The sequence below is a fragment of the Zootoca vivipara genome, chromosome 5 (assembly GCF_963506605.1).
Source record: "Zootoca vivipara chromosome 5, rZooViv1.1, whole genome shotgun sequence".
Taxonomy (NCBI): Eukaryota; Metazoa; Chordata; class Lepidosauria; order Squamata; family Lacertidae; genus Zootoca; species Zootoca vivipara.
Window position 1 is genome coordinate 85,027,965 of NC_083280.1, and position 21,145 is coordinate 85,049,109.

The 21,145-nt window shown below is 38.1% G+C and overlaps 1 protein-coding gene across 16 annotated transcripts in view; it reads right to left on the reverse strand.

Annotated features, from left to right (window-relative positions):
• Positions 1–21,145, reverse strand: part of KAT6B (lysine acetyltransferase 6B) — an 80,482-nt gene that overhangs the window by 24,390 nt on the left and 34,947 nt on the right. For 12 of the 16 annotated variants that reach the window (XM_035137469.2, XM_035137471.2, XM_035137466.2 and 9 more), the window contains 9 exons: positions 16,452–16,567; positions 16,153–16,234; positions 14,706–14,838; positions 10,819–11,750; positions 9,758–9,879; positions 9,203–9,318; positions 5,874–6,015; positions 4,393–4,554; positions 2,737–2,830 (listed from right to left, as the gene is read on the reverse strand). In XM_035137469.2, coding sequence (XP_034993360.2) covers positions 2,737–2,830; positions 4,393–4,554; positions 5,874–6,015; positions 9,203–9,318; positions 9,758–9,879; positions 10,819–11,750; positions 14,706–14,838; positions 16,153–16,234; positions 16,452–16,567 — 1,899 coding nt within the window. Of the gene's footprint in view, positions 1–2,736; positions 2,831–4,392; positions 4,555–5,873; positions 6,016–9,202; positions 9,319–9,757; positions 9,880–10,818; positions 11,751–14,705; positions 14,839–16,152; positions 16,235–16,451; positions 16,568–20,810; positions 20,885–21,145 lie in introns of all 16 variants that reach the window. The other 4 variants (XM_035137481.2, XM_060275040.1, XM_060275039.1 and 1 more) reach the window with 4 other exon arrangements.

Genomic DNA, 21,145 nt, shown 5'->3' on the forward strand with positions numbered 1-21,145 from the left:
TTAATTGTTTATCACCCAAGGGACTCTAGCTATACAGCGACTGGCTAAATAAATAAATCCACAAGTGGATCTTCAAGTCCAGGGGCTGCTGTTGCTCCTTACTTCCCTTGTACTACAATTTGATGAAATCAGTCAATATTGTCACACAGCCTACCAGAGGCCTCTATGGACATTCTGCAAAGCCTAAAAAGTGCAACATAGATGCTCACTATTAAAGCCTTGCAGCACAACCCAGAGAAGCCTCCACTACATTACAATTTTGATGATTTTACTGACGCCACCCTTCAACACATTAGAAGCCTCTGCTTATGAAGAACAAAGCCCACCATAGCTTATACCCATTTATTTGGACCCCCCCCCAAAAAAAAACTATGTAAGCAGTCATGTTGTTCCACTAGAGCATGGGTAGGCAAACTAAGGCCCGGGGGCCGGATCCAGCTCAATCGCCTTCTAAATCTGGCCTGCAGACGGTCCGGGAATCAGCATGTTTTTACATGAGTAGAATGTGTCCTTTTATTTAAAATGCATCTCTGGGTTATTTGTGGGGCATAGGAATTAGTTCATTTCCCCCCCCCAAAATATAGTCTGGCCCCCCACAAGGTCTGAGAGACAGTGGACTGGCCCCCTGCTAAAAAAGGGTGGGGCAAATAAAAAACAGCATAAAACTTTGATTAGAACTCAAGATGTGCTTAAATATCCCCCTACCTCAATTACATTCTCAATTCATTCTTCACAATAGGAATTTTAAAGTAATTTTTCAGGCAGAGCAAGTAAATTTAAACAAATTTCATCTAACCCTTTTCAATATGATGCAGATTATTGCTTTTCTTCTTTTATCTTTCTGGCCTTATCCCCCTACCACAATGCAATGGTTGAAACCAACTAGAGGGGAACAACCATCTCCCCCGTCCCACCACAAGGATGTCACTATGAATGACATTCTGTCATAATGCATTGTCCCCATTGTGTTCTGTCACAGGAATGCAATGCTGCACAGCAGGGAGCCAATGCCTTAGCAAGGCTCTTTGGGAGGAGTTTGGGAAACTCTTTGCTGTTTCGTATTCGAAACAAGTATGATACAATGCATTTAAATTCACCTGCACCCCATATTAATATAACCTTGGCCTTTTAACCCCAAGCCTCCTTCAGCTTCATTAAAAAAAAAGGGGAAAAAAAGAAACCAGCTGAAAATCACAAAATACTGAGCTACCTTTTGAGTTTCACAGAACTCTCTCTCAGGTTGGATGTAAAAGAAGAAGTGGGAGGGGGGAAAGGAAAAGTGTGTTGTTGGTAAAAGGTTGGAATCCCTGTCTGCAATATATAGTAGGACATAGTGAGTCTGGAACCTTCTCCCCTTCCCAAACATAGCTTGTGCCTTGGGCTGTGCCAAAGCACACTGGGGCAAAATATGTAGTTGTTCAGATCTCCGTGAACATCCCTTGTGAGAGAGTGTGGTGGGGAGTTCTAGGAAGGTAACACTCTTCTCTATGGGATTCGTTCACCTTCTGAGTGAAGAATTCACTGGACATCTAGATTTAAATAGATGCAGACACCTTGTCCTCCCAGTCAAGTGAAGCCAGAAAGATGCAAATTTCAGGAACCAGAAAAGCCTTGGAGAAGCTTGTCCTTCTGTCTCCCTTAAATGGGGTATCAGTGGGTGAGTTTGCTGAGGACACACATCTCCCTGAAAATGGGTGCCTGCTGTGACAACAATCTGCCAAAACTTGCTGAGGCAGAAGATGCAGGGTGCTTGAAGGGATGGGGCTGCCTCCTTCTATCATAAGCAGGAAGCCTAACACATTAAGTATGAAGCAATAACTCATGATGGGCAACTGCCAAGTAAGAAATCCTGTTGGCTGCTACCTCCCTTCTTAAGATTTATATTTGATCTGCATCTTAATCACCTTGTATGCCCCTCCACCGAAGAAAGCCAACCACATACATACAGTGCTATATGTTTACTGTGAAGCTTTAAAAATAATTGGGTGCACTAACACATGGCTTCCAAAACCTGGCTTTCATGGCCTCTCTCCAAACTATAATTCAAAGTTCAGTTCAAAAAGTCAATGAAATCACTGAGCTGTGGCACTTGCCTGTTGAATTATACTATTTGTTTTATCAAATTGTTTTTTTACGGATACTGAAATATTATGAATAGCTCCAACATTTTTAAAATTATGTCAGATGGGCAACTGCATGATGAATACAAGATATAAACCCTGAATACCAATTTATATATTGTGCAGCAAATAGTAGCTTTTACTTCAGAAGTGAGTTAATGACATTCTTTAAAAAAAGAATAATAAATTGAAACATTACGCTCTCTCATCATAAGCATTGTTCAGCTAAAATGTACTCCATGTTAATAGACTGGGAAACTAGAGAATGCCTTGGACTAACACCTTCCTTTGCTTTAATCACAAATAATTGCTTCTCTTTGTACTAATGAGCAGCACAAAATGAATGCAATTTAGACAATTCATTCAGCGTAATAGCTCTGAGAGTTAATATTACTGCAGAGAGACACATTCTCAATTTCCTGCAGTACAACAGAGGCACTAGATTTTTCACTTGAGGGAGCTTTTCTGCCACTTCACAAATAGAAATAGAAAGCCCATTATCTGGTGATAAAAAAACGAACAACAAAACAGGTTAAATAAAGTTTTTATGTAGCTGTATCCTCATAACCACCAGCAGCTCTCAGGATTATGACTGTAAGCAAAGCCATTCACTTACTGAAATCAATGAGAAATCTTCCAAATCCTTGCCTTTGGTACTGGGGCATGATCATTATGCAGGAGACATTGTACTTCTGCTGGCAGAGCTTTTCCTGGGGGAAGGAGAAACAGATCAAGTATGTCAAAACACTGCTGAAGTGGGCAATTCCATACACCTGCCTCTGCCTTTGTAAAATAGCCCAGTAAGGTAAACAGGCAGCAGGTCAATACGAAAATAGAGTAAGCCCCTAGAAAGTAATGTCGCTGGTGAAGTATGACAGCAAATCAAATGTATCTTCCAAAAAGATTTATTTTACGAGATGACACCTCAGAAATTAACAACAGAAAAATACAAAAGGAACTGCATGAGTGAATTTCAAATTCAGAGAGTGGAAAGAATATATTTTTTCTCATGCTGCCCTGACTTTTGTGTCAGGAATGTACAAAAGGGAGATGATACCTACACGTTTGCTGAAGACAGCTGTTTGGATCATAAGTAATGGCCACATTAAAATAACTTACTGCTTTTCGCCAGCATTTCATCTGTCTCTCAGCAAATACTTCTAACTGACAGAACTGCTTATCTAAAGTAATATTTGAAACACATGCTGCTTTCATACAGTCAGGTGCATCCACCTTTGAATACCAAGTAAATTTCCATCAGAATATGGCACAGACCAGAAAGAAATATAATTTGATGTCTACAAAAACAGCAGAAGGAAAGATTAAACCGGCTGCCTAAAACAAAGCCAAACTCAGTAAGATGCCAGTGCAGTGGGATCTTCAGGGAGCAGAAGTCATGCTGGCAAATACACCCCAGAACTCTCCTTGAAATCCAGACCACGTGTATGAGTGGACTAACAGGGATAACTCAAAATCTCAGTGCCTCTGTGCCACTAACCACTATGCATCAACAAGCCAAGACGGCTGCTTCTTTACAAGGAAAACCTCAGAATAAACTCCAGTGTAACTTAACTACCGGTAAACCACCTAGACTGTCTCACTTATTCAAGCTGTCTTTATATGCACCTTCTATCTTGTCTCCTTCTTTGCCATTCCTACACTAGGCCAGGGCTGTGGCACTGGGACCACTTGAAATTGGCCTAAGGCTCAGTGGCACGTCCCATTCCACAGTTTAAGAAACATTTAGAATAAACAACCAGACACAAGACAGACTGGAATTAAAACTTGGGGTGGGGGAGAGCACTTGTTGTCAAAACTACAAACTATTATTAAAAGATGAACATAGCTAGAGCAAATTATATATATATGACAATGTAGACACTGAGTATACAGGGGGTGGAATCTCATGAGAAGACCTTAAATTTTCACTAAACAACAATAAGAGAAAACAGTAATAAAAGGCATGATGTGATGCTATACTACCTGAGTAACAAAACAAGTACAGTAATAACTATAACAAAACTGGAGTGCCAAACAAAACAGGAGATTTGTCACACCTGATGGAAACATTCTAAAGTGAAAAAATACTTTAGAATGATAAATAAAGCCCAACAGAGAATAGTAGAGATCTTAAAATGATACTGGCATTGTATTTGTTTGTAATCAGAAAACAGTGTTTGCTACCGGTTGATATTATGCATTCCAAAACAGCAGTGTTATTGCTTTGGCACAAAAGCAAGATATTCTCATAATGTTAAGATCAAACTTTTACCTTGGAGAAGTATCCAACTAAGTGACATCCTTTCTCATCATTCTTTGTGAGAACATAGAAAAGGAATGGCTCAACATCATAATATAAAGTTTTGTGGTCCAGAAAGAGCTTTGCTAACAAGCAAAGATTTTGGCAATAAATTTTGCTCATATTCCCATCAACCTATGGAGGAGAAAATTTCGCATATTAATATTTAAGTATGGAAGTGGATCACTGCACATAATATTTAAAGTGAACAAAACCAGATTTTTCTCAGAATCTCAATATTATATTAAATATTAGGCCATTAATATTTTTTTAACAAGTAACTTGTAAAATATAATTTTGATTTGTGGCATTACAAAAGTTTATTCCCCTCAAATTAAAGATACAAATTTGTAAACATATCATTAAAGATACGCTAAGCTGCTGGGTTTTGAAGGCGTTGTACTAGATGGAGGATAAAGTGAGTAACATTATTCTAAGTTTCTGAAGTGTTAAGTCTGCAAAGAGGAAGTTACTTTGGTATTATATACAATCAGAAGTTGTTACGGTAGATACAAAAGCAAATACTATCTTCAATGAAAAAAATGTTTCCAAGATCAGTTGAAAATAGTGTCACTTTCAGATTAATTCTTCACAAATTACATTTCTTTGATCCTAAATACATGGATAGAAAGATCAAAGGATGTAAAATAGCTGCTGCTCTTTACGTAGGGAAGGTCGATACTTCCTTGTGTTCTTTCTTAAGCATGCTTCTACCCTGTTTCTCATATTTTAAGGCATCCCCATAAAATAAGCCATAGCAGGATTTTTAAGCATTCAAGGAATATAAGCCATACCCCGAAAATAAGACACAGTGATAGGAGCAGCAGCAATGCCGGCCGCGGCAGGAGGAGGAGGAAAAAAATAAGACATCCCTTGAAAATAAGCCATAGTGTGTTTTTTTGAGGAAAAAATAAATATAAGACGTGTCTTATAATATGAGAAACACGGTACATTGAACGAGTATCCTTCTTCTTCAATTTATCTTACTTGCTTTCCATCATTTACTCTTTATCTTACCATATAGCCTGATCTGTACAGCAATAGATTACACAATACAGAATTTCCTTTTACACAGACTACTGGTCTGAAGTTCCTACCACAATTCTTCTAAACTTCTGCTAGGGTTAAAATAGATTTCCAATATCAGTGGTCTTCCAGGGTTCTAACATAGTGGGACAGGTTTACTTGGGAAATCAGGAATCTTTCAGGAGAAGATGGAAAACCACACTAAAATCAAAAGTGTTCCTCCTTGAACAACAAATAACTCATGGGAAATGGGTACCCTCTGGAGCCAAAAACATTGTGTGTGTGTGTGCGCGTGCGCGCTTGGGTGGGTGGGGGGTCAGGAACACCCACATTACGGATAGTTGTGGGTGGGGAGATTAATACATTTACTACATTCTTACTCTTCAACTAGCCTGCAGTACTACTAACACAAATAAAATGCTGCCTACCTCAAAGACTGAAAGGTCCTTCCTCCTGTAGATTTCATTGGCTGGAGGATGAAACCAGCCACACTTCTTTGCGTGCCTTAGCAAAATATTTTTACTTTTCATATATTTAAGACAGAATTCACACAGGAAAAGCTTTGATAGTCTGTTAAGTTTAAAAATCAGAGCAGTTAGTATACAATTATTTTTATTTTAAAAAGACAACATTCTTAGTCAACCAGGGCACTATATATATTAAACAAGCAAATAAAAAAACAGACAAGCTTAAAACATATCATACTTCATAACAAGTTGTTTATTAAGAGGCTGGAGTCATAACAGTTCTGTTGAGGTATTTCCTTTTTTAAAAAAAATTCTTTATTGAGATTAAAATAAAAAATATAACAAAAAAAACAATACAAATAATATAAACAATACAAATAATATAAACAAATAAACCATACCTAAAACACAAATTATACATAACCAAAAACTTCTACATCGAATATATCAAATAAATAGATTAAATCCAATATGTGCATCCTTCTTCTGTAAACCGACTTCCACTTGTCTTCCTCCCGGGCTAATACACTCATACCTTTTTACACTGCTTCACTTAGTTTCCCAATTTTGATCTGTACAGAATATTAAAAATCCAAGTTTTTATCATGGGACACTGCCTTTTAAGATATTCCCCATTTTTTTTCCAAATTTTGGATGAATTTTTTTATTACTGCCCCCTCTAATTGCATTTGTTAATTTAGCTAATTCCACATAACTTAATAATTTTTCTTGCCATTCTCCAATTTTGGGGGTCTGCTGAGGTATTTCCAAGTGCCCATAAATTCTAGCTGGACTTGGGAGCAAATTTATAAATAATAATAATAATAATAATAATAATAATAGTAATAATAATAATAATAATAATAAACCAGCTGTGAAGTCAAATCCCATCATAATATTGGAACATTGTTATATGTATTGTGAAAACACATCAATGTTATGATTCTGAATGAAGTTATCTACAGTATTCATAATTCAGCCTTTATCTAAATTAATGAACACCTGAATTTTTTTAAAAAATAAAACCTGCAATTAACAACCCCCCACTTTCCAACTTTTTAAATGACTTTTTAAATAATACAGTTGCATTTACAGAAGATACAAAACAAAGAAGATAAACAGAAAAAAGGGAAGAAGGAGACAACCGAGATAAAGAGAAGCTAGAAAAAGAGAAAAATAAAACAATAAAAAAGAAACAAGGCAACAGAAAAGAAATACTCTGATTTTCCATCTGCCAGTCACATAAAAGAGAATATGATTATTTAAAAACTTGGGTCAATGCGAACATCTACCACTTTCTGTTAATCAATATTTCCTCCCAGTTAAGGTGTCTCAGAATCATTTATTTCCTTTTCTCATAGAAAGTCCAAGACTAATTGTCATTCTTAATAAATGTTAACCATATTTTTCCTTCAATTTAACTTCTATTAATTCTCACCACCATTACTCCATATTGAATAATATAATTTTATCTGTCCATGTAACACATTGAGCCGATATTCCATTTTTTTCTTGTTATATATCCACTTGTTCATGTCCAGTTTCATATGCTCAGTTCTCTTACTTGTTATATTCCATTTCCTGTTGTATTATTCCATTTTTGTTTCTCATTATATATCTGCAAGTTTGTGTCCAGTTCTGTGTATTCAGTTCTATTTCCTGCTGTAATCTATTTTCTGTTGTGTTTACAATGGTATCCCGATCTCCTCTAGGACCTTCCATTTTTGCTTTTTTCCAGTCCTTTTCCAGAGGCAATACCATAACTTCAACATCACCATTCTCTGAATTCACTCCAAATCTGCTAACGCTACAGAAAGGCCAGGAGTGAAATCCCAAAGCTTTTTTTTTCGCCTCTCAGCTCCATCAACACTATGTCCAGATATTTCTCTAAATCACCATTTGTAATCTTATCTTCTACTTCCCCAAATTCTTGTATGGGGGTCATCTCCATTTTCATACGATGATCTGATTCCTTGAGTATGATTTCTTGATCCAGTCCTGCCAACTTTTCATCAGTTTGATCTGGAGCCTCTGCATATTCCCCTACCTTATATTCCTCTGGCTCAATTATTCCATTATTGTCTGACTTATTTTCTTGCTCTTCAACATTCATCTGATCATTCTTAATTGTTCCACCATCAACTGCTGAACAATACCAACAGTCGCTGGTTGATCCAAAAGTACTTTTGCCATACTGGATACTTTTTATGTTCTGGATATTATTGGCCATTCAATCCACGTTAGTATTTCCTCCTTAAAAACAAGCACTAGTCTTTGACTTCTTCAGCTGCAGCTGTTATCTCTTTCTTATGGTTAAAAAATAGTTATCCCACTTTCATTTTCTCCAGCTGCTTAGCAGCAGGGAAGAAACAGAAAAAGGTGCTGGCATTTCTATGATCCGCTTTAATCTTTCTTGTCAACCATTCCCAACATTAAAGGGATGAGTTATGGGGGAGACAGAGCTGCTAGGCTGTATGTAAGAGCACCACTGTGAGAAAGGTTTTTTAAAAAGAAAAGGAGGTGGAGGTGGAAGCCTGCCGATTTTCAGGTAAATCTCTCCGCCTCTCCAATTTTGTTTAACTTTTTCTTTTGACCCCTCCAAAAAATGATGAAAATATAAACCATTATTTGATCACTGAGGAACTGCGGCCCAATTTCAGGCAAAAGTAGAGCATACATGATGGTGAGCACATTGATGGCAAGTCAATTCCTTGACACGATATTGTGAAATAGGAAGCTATTTATTATCAACATTACTGTTTGCAGGGCTTGTCATATTCTATCCATGGCAAAATAGTCTCAAAATGTTGAACTATGAAGATGAAAATTTTGGTACCAAGAAAAATAACAAATTACATTTTACAAATATGTGGATTTTCTAATTGTGGACACTTTGAACACTGTTGAACTCTTAATTATTGATGATTATTTTTGATGTTTTAAGAGCACTATCTCAAGCTCCATGTCGGGACATGCATGAAGTAATTTGGGGCTAGCCTTTTTTTCTTAGCCACAAAAGGGCGTGCATGAGGCATTCTGTACCGAAACAGGCTTATCTGCAGCCAATATATATTTTTAATCTTTGATTTTTTGGCAGTGCCAAGCTGATTTTACAGCAACATTCGAAGATAATATGCAAGCTAGGAAAGAAAGAGAAGGAAAGTTATGAAGTTCTGGTTTCACTGCATGTCTGAATTTGAGAAGCTTTGCAAGTAAGTTGTAAAAGTAATATTTTTGGAGCTATGAGATGGTGTTTGCCATAAAGCAGTTCATAGGTTCATTCTCCTTACCTTGCATATTCTTGTGGGTAAGGCGAGGAATACCATGTTTGGATCTCATATTTCCCAAATTCTATCACTGAAGGGTAGCGTCCATTTGTTTCTCCACCATTTTTACAACCAATTTTCTATTAATCACAATTAAAGAACAAAAGTTTTGAAAGCGCAATAGAATTTTCCCCCATCACATTCCACCAGTAAGGCTATTACACTATGTTAGGTGTTAGGTGGAGAGACATCTGTTTACAGAGGAATGAAAATTAGCACAAACTACCAGTATCTACAGTACATCCTTAAAAATAAGGACCTCTTTCAAGACACTAAAGTGCTGTGAAACGTATTAACTCTGCACCATGCCTGAAGCTATATAGAGAACTTCCCATTCAAGTTTACTTTTACCCTAATGAGATATTTGGGTTCCAGATTAGATGTATACCATTATATACAAACTAGCCTCAATAAAAGGGGCATTAAGCAGAACTAAGCAGTAGCACAATTTCCTCCTCATATCAAGCAACAAGTTACCGTATCAGTACTGTTCACATGGCTGGCACATGTGAATCTTACCTCCATTGCAAGTTCCTGGGCCTGCTTAAACATTTCCAAATCTTCTTCTGTAATAATATCCTTTCTTCCCACCAGAAACAGATCTGAGTTTTCTTGTTTGATGCTTATTTTGATTTCTGTACCTGTTGTTTAAAACCAGCAGAGAGTTTATTCACCACCATTATACAACAAACACCTTTTGCAATCAGAATGTAGCTCCCAGACCATTTCCTGAGCAACTACTGCTTTAAAATCCTGCTTCCCACTGATCTTTCCACAGTTGACGTAGCAAATCTTTATTATAGTATCTACTAAAACATTTGCAGATTTATTTTAAATAAACACGACCAGGACAAACAGCAGCATTTTCTTTCATGCCTTAACTTAGAATTTACACTCTACTCCTACCCAATTAAAAAAAAAGACATTTTGAATACAAAACTATATCAAACAACTGAGACAGCAGCATAGATTTTGCATATCCTAATCATATATCTGAACCTCTAAGAAAAAGAAAACAAGCTTTCAACACTAAAACAATCTTAGGCAAAACTATTTGAAACAGATTAGAAGAAACTAAGGCAAGGAATAAAGACTTTTGTTTCTTCAAGAAAAAAGGAAAGATTTATTTTAAAACTGGGAAGAGTAAATTTCACAGCAGTACAAATCCAGTGTTGTGTAGCAGATGGAATGTGTCATGGAAAAGCGATGGAGGAGAGGGAAATGAAGAGTTGAAATGGTCATCCTAATAAATGCCATCAGCACTATGGCCAGAGAAAGGGCAAGGGACAGCATGGAGTGGCTACCAATACGCTACTACAAAAGGCATAAAAGCAACATTATGAAGACATTGGGGTGGGTGCTAGTGCCACTACATATGCAAAAAACTGACAAACAAGGCGGTACAGCATTAGTTGGAAAAACAATTTGGAGATTTAGTCAGCATTAGTTACAAGGTCAAAGTTCATTGCTTTTGTATGAGAGTGAAGTCAGAAGAGAAGTAGCCAAGACCTGTGTGACAAAATAAGAATTTGGATTTGGACGGGACGCAGGTTTGGTTGGCGCTTTGACCTGTTGCTTACCATCATCCTGATCAGGTTTAATCCTTCCGTCTGCCAAGTTCCCCTTCCCTGGTGAGGGGGTCCCCATCTGAGGGGTCACTTTATACTTTAATCTGCCTAGAATCCTGCGCTTTTTAAGGAAGGTTGTTTGCTTGAAGTGACCAATTGCTTTAAAAGCACGTCCTCTAGACATACCCCATCCAGAGGCGGAGGCATGAGAAATAAACCTACTTCTAATCTCTTTCTTTCCATAGAAAGCAGTTTTAGACTTGGATGTGGAAGAAAACGCTGCTTTACGACGCAAACGCTTGGGCGGTGCATAACTCGGGTGCCCCTTTTTTCGAGAGTGTCCCTGAGTGGAATAAATATGAGAAAGTCCATCAAAGAGTCCCTTTAGCTGACTGTTATTAGGAAGGCTGCTAAAGGAGGGTGCGCTTGACTGACTGGAGGAGCTTTGGGGAGAGTTAGAAGAGATGGAAGTGCTGGATTTTTGTGAACTGGGGCTCTGACCAGAGATGGGGGTTGGGGGTGGAAGTGAAGAAGGTTTTAGCTTTTGTGTGGTACCTGTAGCCAACACATGAGAAGTACATGATTGTTTCTGAGAGGCCATTTTCCTTGGACGATAATGCTTTGAAAAGTCTATTATTTCACCTCGTGATCTGCGACCATCGGGTGACGGTGTAAAAAACTTAGTAAGGCCATCAATAAGCCCTTTGGTTTTCTTGTTAACGTTAAGTGTAGAGGCAGGTATGTAGGTGGAGGTGGTGGTGGTGATTTTGGTGGCGGTGGCACCAGGCCAGGTGGGGTCTGTAACAGCCAATCTGCTGCTTGAATCCTTCACAGATGCAGCATGACCAGATGAAGGTGTGGTACAGACTTTAGTCTTTTGACCCCTACCAGGTGACCCCCTTCCTGTGAATGCATTCATGGATCCTTCATCGCTGGTTACAGACCTAGCAAAAAATATGGAAATTTTTAAGAAGCAGTCAGCATTAACAAACCATAAAAATAAACGATAGCAAAACTGCATATGAATTACTCATGCTACTTTGCTTAAAATCTAAACAACATCCTAACAGCTAAATACTGCTGGTGAAGCCTCACCAAATATAGATAGATATACATGTTAGTTCAAAAGCATCAGAATTATATATGTTGTTATTTTTGATAGTGTCAAGACTAAATGATGGTCGTCAGAGTGGTCTGGGGGGTTAAAAGGTTTAATTAAGGCTTGTGTTCAAACCAACTAAGCCATCAACTTCCTCGATGCTTTGGGGCAAGCCACATTCTCAACATTTGTCATAAAACAGTAAATATAACAGCGGCTCCACAGAGTTATTGTGAGGACAAGAAGCACAAAGGCTGTAAAGCACGCTGTCTATTAAATAAGAACTATAATAAGTGCAATTAACCAGTGCAGTTGCAACAACTGTGCTCAGCAGAGAGAGATTAACAAAAACCAGAAATACACATCTCCCCCGCATCTCCTCTCCTTTTTTTAACTACAATTAAAGAGACTGGTCAGCCTCAGGATTAACAACTGTAAAGGCAAACTATTATAGTCACTCATCACAGCCCTTTCTCACATGAGTTCAGCTGCTGGAAACATTCTAGAGCTCCAGCCAAGGAAACTGGTGTTGCTCCACTAATCTTATATGGAGCAACTAGGAGCTGCCACCACAACTTTTACTTGCTCCACTCACTAACCACCCACCATTTTGCCACCCCTCGCCCACCTGACCAAACACCTCCCCCACAGCTGGCCCCAAAGCTCACGCCAAACCCCCTCCCCCTTCTCCCATAGCTCATCCAAACAGCTCTCGTCTCACGACTTATTAAATGTTTAATGGAGGGGGGTCCAAATTACTCTCTGAAGCACCTCCTTTAAATGTCACTCCATCAGCAGCTCACCTGGGCTCCATCATTTAATGGAGGATGGGGACGTTTCAGACAAATGACTCCCCAAAGCATCCCCACCCTCTTTAAAAGTCACTGGAGGATGGTAGAAAGTGCTTCAGAGAACAGTTCGGCAAATTGCTCTCTGAGGCTCCCTAGTCCCGTTCAATGTTGCTCCCTCCTCAGCAGCTTGCCTGGGCTGCTCACCATTTGCAACACTTGCTTCCTTGCCTGCCCGCCATACTCTTGTCCTGTTGCAGTTGGTGTGGCTACTTAGTGTCAGCTAGCTACATGAACTACAGTGGGACCTTTACAAAAGTAAAGATGTAAAAGAGAAAACATAAACTCCAGATAGAGAAAGCTCCCTGAAATACTGCCAGTGTGTTTTTTTCTTTTAAAAAAATGTTTAGGTGTACTCTCATTTTCCTATTCATATTGAAATACTGCCCCTCAATGAGGCCAAACTTAAATTCACAAAATGTTTAAGGGTATGCATTCCCCTGTGTACCCCCAGAAAAAAGCACTGGATACTGCATTTGGTTTCGGTTATTCATCCCTCTCTTCAAGGCAAATAGCCAAAATCTTCTGTGAGCAAAAGTACATGAGCTCCTGTCCCTAGATTAAATATTCCTGAATATTTTTGCACAGTTTGTAGAAACGATATGTGAGACTGCATAGATGACCATGCAGTAGAACATTTCCAAAAAGCAGCTGTCCTGCTAAGACAGGGTCTAAATGGGTCAAAGTGTATTTCAGGTTTTTAAAAAGCGTAAGTATTTAAGGGGGGGGGGGGCATAAGTCCAGCTAAGAACCGTGCAGAAGGTACAAATAAAAAATGATAAAAGGAAAATAAGAACTGGGAAAGGTTTGACATGAAAGCCGAGAAGCAGTACTGAGTTTTACTGGGAAAGTGCATCTAGCTTGATTAAGGAAGTGCTGATTTAGCTAAAGGCTAATGCAGAAACCTAAAGCTAATGCTGAAGAACAGTCAACAAACGCCAAACCAAACCAAATATCTTATATTTGTGATAAATGCAAGCAACCAGGAAAGTTTATCAAACTGAAACCAACACAATGCTGCATAATTATTTCACATCAATTGTATTCTCTTCTCATTTCCATCATCTTATTATTGTTAAGCATTATATATTTTGTTTTGATAGTGGCGAAACTGAAGTAATGAATATAAACAGATTAGAGAGGGAGCAGCCTGGGGCAACCATCTGGTTTGCTGATCTCCAATAGCCAACCAACCCTCCATTTGGCCCCAAATGCATTCCCTACTCCAACCCATTACTGAGAATGGCTAGCAGTTAACAGTCACAATCTAGTTAAAATCTCCTAAGCCTTGCCCACATGTTGTTCGAATATTTCAATGCCAGAAGTTCAGCTCTGTTACTATAAAGCCTATCACTTGGTGCCATATATGCTAATAACCATCTGCCTACAGAGGTTAACAAGCTCCTGATGCTATATGATTTCACATTGCTGTTCAATGCCACAATAAAGGTCCATTAAACAGTGCCACTGCACAGTCAACTCTTTTAGGATGAATGATTCAGCAATGCACAATATTTGTGTCATTTAGTTAGGTACATTTCATTAAGCAAAATGGCATACACCTTTAAACACCTACTCACACCTCCCACAGCAGAATTTATTCTAAAATGGATTCAACAAGCTATGATTGACACTCTAGAGGTTCAATATTAATTTCAACCTTTATATCTATGTTAAATATACGCACCATGGTACTGGTACCACATGTCATCTTCCCAATGTTTTACAGTTTCAGTTTACATCTGATGGAAGTGCCACCACTGAGAAGGCCCTCTGCCTGGTCCCCTGTAACCTCACTTCTTTAAGTCAGGGAACCACCAGAAGTTTAGTAGAAGGAATATGTACTAACTTGGAACAACCCAGCAGTGAAACCATTTCTCATCGTAAGCATCTGCCTGTTAAGTGCAACACCACCAAAATGTAGAAGACAAGCTAAACCCAAAAACACTTACAACATTCGTTGCTTTAGTTTATTTTTTGGTCGCCCAATAGGTTTTGTGTATCGCCGCTTTATCTGTGATGCTCTCTCTTGAAGTAACTTCCTTCCTTTTTTCTTTGGTCTGCAGACCTGGCAAATCCACATCCCTGCATTAATGATTCAAAAAAGATTTCGTTCAGGTGAAAGTGCATGAGCATCAGGTTCCAGCCATTAATTCTAGAAATTTCTCAATGAACAACAGAGTGATGCTGGAACATCCAACGATAGGAAGGAGGTTTGTAGACTAGCAGCTCTTGGGTCTGTTACCAGGAACCTGAAGTCACGAGACAGCAGCAGCAGATAAAGCAATCTCACCTACTGAAGAATTTCAACACCCCAATTGTCAATGTTTATGGTATTTTAAATATATTGTAACCCATGCCAAGAACTCTTGTTAGTAGGTGGGGTAAAAATATTCCAATAGCACAGTGCAGTTGCAGAACCCATCTGTATGACTGTCCATGGACTACAAACAATGATTTTGCAACTGTGACTCAGGTCCTGGCAATACCCAGTCTAGGCACAAACTGATGTCCTATGACTTTTAGGAATGGCTATTATTTCTAAGGCTGAGAGATGGTAAATTAAAGTCACTGGGACTGCTGGCCTACAAAACAGCAAGACTGCAACTTGTCTATTTTGCTAGCATGCTGAAGTGCAGAAGACAAGCTGGTATGTTTATTTTAAGGATACCGTTAACTTTTAAAAGCTTTAAATTAAATATTAGAATAGAATACAGATGACATTGATGATACAAAAGATCATTTCCTTTGCAATAACAATAAACTGATTGCCTGAATCAGAATGCTGTAACCAGCATTATCAATACCGAAAGTTTTTAGTGGCTTGAACTATAAACGACAATAATAAGAATCACATTTTGATCGGCCGACAATATTGACAGGTTACTGTCACCTTCCATTTTAACATTACAGGTAACAACAATGTGAGCACATTTTCTTGCATTCATGTGATAAAGAAGGTGAGCTATATTTACGGACTTCTTAAAAAAAGTCCTATTATTTGAAAGGTAATTTGGTAGAAAATTAAACTTAGATGAGGGAAATCTGAGCTAATGGTCCATGCTCTGCCACAAATTTATACTGTGACAAATTCTTAGCTCTCCAGCTACAGAAGCTGCTACAAAAAGACAAGAACAACAAAAAAGAACCTGAACGGCCATCTTACAATTCAAATGTACTGTATTATGGAAGCTATAAAGAATACATAGAAAAAGAGGGACTATTTCAGAACCCTCCATCACAAACACATCAATGTATCCAAGAATGAATAGCTTATACATAAATAATTCACTGAATCAGTTCATAATACTGAACTGAAAATCAAGATATACATGGAATGTACAAAACATACATACATACAATCAAGCCATATACACTGAAAACATTTTCAGAGATCACCTTTTGGCATTCGGGAAAGAGGTGGGTCACAGCACTCCATGTGGAAACCTCTATCACAAGAATCACAGAAAAGCATATTATCCTGAAATTGAAATGGAGGGAAAACAAAAGTAATCTTACAAAAATATTTTTTCATGGAGTAACTAGCAAAAGACAAAAACAAACAAACCATCATCCCTTGCTATCATTTTCACTCTTTTAAAAAAGCAATTCCAACTAGGCTGTAAATGTGGTTCAACCAGACCTAAATAATTAGACCAAACATTATATATTATTTGTAATAAGGGATTAAAACTTACTGCATTTTTGCCTTGGATTCTACAGGCACTGCACGTCTTGCATTCAATACACTGCCATCTTAAGGCTTTTACATTTGTCGTCAACTCCAGACAAAATTTCAAACAGGATGGATGTCCTACAAAAAGGCAGTATTCATACATGAGGATTATTTATGTTCCAGATCACCTAAAGCTCTATGACATCTTCTCGAAGTACTATTTCATCAGTACATCTTCTCTCTCATGGACAGAAAGAGAGGCAGCTGCAATTACAAGACTGCCCAGAGAACCTCAATTATTTGGTGTCTAACAAATGTAACAAATAAAAAAGTTATATCCCTTACTATTCCTACTCAGAGTAGACTTATTTAAATGAATGGACCCAAGTCAGTCATGTCCATTCATTTCAATGGGTTTTCTCTGAGTAGAAGCAGTGTTAGAAACTGGGATAAAATAGCTAGGAGCCAAATGGCTCCGGGGACCTAACAGTATGTCTAGTCGCCATTTGGGAGGGCGCCATTTGAGAATTCCAACACTTTAGTTGCAATTCACATAAGAGACACATTGCTGATATCACATTTTTATCAGAAATTGTTAATACATGTTTAATTTGGTGTTGACAATAAAAATATTGGTACCATATTTCTGTTTTCAAAATACTCTACAGTACTCTTTATTGTTAAACTCCTTAACATATTGTCTATCCTTAATGTATACTTTGAGGCTTCAAAGCACATACATCTCAGTAATCCTTGAATGTTCAACTACTACTATTGTGAGCTTTAAAAAATGTATCTTACGTGCATTTTCATTGTATTTCAACTCTTTTCTCTACGAGAGAGAGAGAGTTAATTTGTGGCTATGCACATATATGTCTGGATGTAGTAATTCAAAATTATTCCTGCTTCCAGTTTTTTATTTATTTTCTAGCTCTAATTTACAGCAGCACACAAGCACCAGACATGCCTCAAGTGTCGTTTTTACAAGGTGCCCATTCAGCTTCAAGTATGTTTGGAAGAAGCCAATTATCTAGAACTATTTCAAACTAGCTTCAGGTTTGGTTTTGGCACTGAAACAGCTTTGGTCACTTTTATTGAGGACTTGCATCAAAAAAGGGACAGGAGTATGACCCTGTTTGTTCCCTTTGTTCTCTATGTGGCTTTTGAAGCCATTGAGCAAGTTACCGGTATCTGTTGGGTTTGCTCCTTTTGGGACTTATTTTCTGGGTTCTGGACAATGAGCATGATGAAGGATTTAAGGCAGAGCTATCCAAACTTTTCATGTTGGTGACACACTTTTTAGACATGCATCATTTTGTGACACAGTGACACAATTTTACCAGCAGACCAGAGGCTAAACTAACCCCTTTCCAGCCCTGGGAGGAGTGTGGGGTGCATTCATGCAACACACCTACACACTGCAGCCAACACACTAACGTTTCATGTTTGGAAAGCTCTGATTTAAGGGGTCAATCTTATTACCATAGAAGCTTTTGAGATACACATAGTGATGGGCCCTTTATCTTCCCTTTGAAGATGGGCATCTTCAAAGTATTACTGTACGTATTATGGGTATCTGACTGCTAGTCAAGAGAATCCTGGTTGCTCCTTAAATTAATTAAAATCAAGGAAAAAAGGATAGGCATTGCACCTTGGAAGCTGTCCTGTCTGGGCTGGAACACCACATAATTTTTGGTTAATTGGAATGAGGCTTTGAGAAGCAAACAAAATTGGGCTAAGGAAATAGTAGACTGCAGGTTAATGTCTTTGTTTTCAATATGATTCACACGGTAGGTGTGAATGGTTTTATGTAGCAGCTTAAATTGCCTTTGCGATGAATGATAGGTCTCCATCTGAGAAATGAGGTGAGCTTTGGTTTTTAAGTATCTCTTTGATTCTGGAACATTGCGCTCACTGGGTGCCTTTCATCTGAGGCTAGTGAGTTTTTCCACAGATGGCACTACATATGGTGGCAAAGTCCCTTATGAAGATTTAATGAGAAGGAAATTATTTAGGGGATGAAACTGGAAGGGAACAACCAGTGTCTGGCTGGAGATTAGAAGTAAGAAGGATTTCTTTCGGAGAAACACACAAAGAAAGTTGGTTCCCCCCGATCCTACTGTAACAATTTTTAGTGTACTGTACATCATTTTCTCTCCATGAATCACTCTTTCCCTCTCCTACCTTCTTTCTGGGATACTGAAAGCACGGTGGGTTGGTTTTCTTGATAGACAGGAGACCTTGCTTTTGGCTTCTACCTTAAGTCATTTTGGGAATATTTTTGTTCTGCTGTTACCAAGAGGAAACTTCGTCTAGCCCAATAGAGGTTAATTTTTTTAGTTAATTTTACCCTTTCTTTTATTTATTTATTTGTTTTCCTTGATTTCCATGGACTATTAATTATTTTTTCAGGAATCTTCTAACTGGAAAAAGTAAATTGCATCACAACAAACTTGGTAGATACAAGCCTTTTGACTATCTTGTAATTTAGGCAGTTATTAACTAGTTTTGGCTCCAGTGACTGCCTATTTCATTAATGAGTTCCAGTGTTCTTAGCAATTTGCTCCTCTGCACTCAACAGCCACTTAGTTTACACTCTATGTGAGAACTAAAGGGCTCCCCTTTCTCAGCAGGCTGCAAGGAAGCTCCACCCACGTTAGTCATATGCCCCAGCTCTGACCACTTTCCCTGAGGGTATTAAGCCCCCTCCCTCATGCCCTATGACTGCTTTAACCATGTGTTTTAAGACAAGGTTTTTGTCACAGAAAATGTATAGCATTATAATCCTTATGCCTAATACTCTGCAACATTAAATAACGGTCATATATATATATACATATACAATATATTAAAAATATAAAAAATACTCAAATACAAGACACATTTCTGCACCTAAACAGTGCTTCTTCAAAAGAGGCAATAAATATCTTCATGTTGTTATGAACTGCTGCTTGGCTCTGATCTCATTTGTGTCTGGTGTCCTTCTGACCTGGCCCCTCTCTCGTGTTCAACATATTCATCTCTCCCCTCAAACAACTGTGACACAGACACCCTTATGCATGTCTACTCAAAAGTAAGTCCAGTCCAGTCCAATATGATTATAGTCTAAGACAGTGGTTCCCAATTGGTGGCCTGTGGATCCCAGGTGGTCTGTGTAACTCACCTGGGGGTCTGTGGCACCAATCACAAAACAAAAGGTACCACAGAGGTTTCAAAATTTTCAAAAGTAGGGGGGCCATGGCTTGGTTTTTGAAAAAACAGGCTCTGCAGAATGTAGATAATTCGAACAACTGATCTAAGACATTTATACCTTTGAGGCTGAAAACTTATGTGCACATACCTGGGAGTAGTCTCAACTAAGTAGTGGGTATTATTTCTAAGTAAACAAACATGCATAGCTTGGTAAATTTAATAACTATACAAATGGTACAATTTTACATGATAACATACTTACGAATTACACTTTTTAAAAAAACAGAGGGGGGAAGCTTAGTTTAGATTTCTTTAAAAGTATTACCGTACACATATTTCAGTTTTCCCATTCCCAGTTTACTGAATACTAGTGACTTCTTACAATGATTTAAAATCTTCCAGAAATCTATACCCTCATCACTTAAGTATCACATATTTTGACTCCAAAAATGCATTGACACAGTAAAGAGATGACATACCCAAAGCATACCTAAGCCCAAAGTCATTTTCATGAAAGACCTCTGAACAGCATGAAGATTGGGGTGTTTTTGTTTTTTTAAAAATGATGTCACCTGCAGTTAAGGTTTAGCCATCTGGCAATTTGACTGCCAATATCAATGTCTGATATTGTATAGCTAAATAATGCTAAGTAACTAATTAAACATAATTTACCTTTAATGAGGCAAAGAGAATGCATCAGTGTTAATTCAAACTGAAGCTGAACCATGAAAGTTGGGCGCTTCCAATTCTGCTGTTCCTTAGAACTGTCAGTGAATTGTTATAATGCAAAAAAGCTGATTACATTATGCACTGATTAATGAAATGTTGTATTTGCAGACAGTCAGAGCATAATGAAAAGCCATATTTGCAGACAGCCAAAGTGTAATAACCAATCTCCAAAGAGCATCTTATACACATTTAATAGATACCAAATTAAATTGTATTTTCATAAGTGAATTGTGAAGCCAACAGATTTTTTTCAGACATCTGCAAGAACAAAAAACTACATCTTTTTTTGGGGGGGGGCTCTTGGCAAATGCATCCCTCATTTATGAAATAGATCATATCATCTTAAAATGACATCAATCTATGGTGGCATCCAGATGCAACGCCAAGCTATAAACTGCAGTTAAGCACATTAGTCTGTACACAAGCTGCCTGCTCATGGACAGAACTTGAATTCTCCTACTTTTCTCCTTTCCTCCAGCAGGGATCCTCCAGCAGGGATATGCTCAGCTTGTCACTCTGTGGTTTGATTCCCCACTGGAGAAAGGGAAAAGAAAAGTAGGAGTGCTTAAGCTGTGTGCACTAGCTCATGCACAAACTAATTTGCTCAACCGTGGTTTATGTTATACTGTTGCATACCCCCCCCCCCCGCTAAATTCTTAAGTCTTAAACTGTAAGGCTTGCAAACACAATTCCATCCCAACGTTTAGGGTCACTATGCAAGACCACTGTTTACCTATGTGATGCACGAAGCACATGTAGGCATTGGGTTTTATTCAATTAAATTCTACTCAGAAG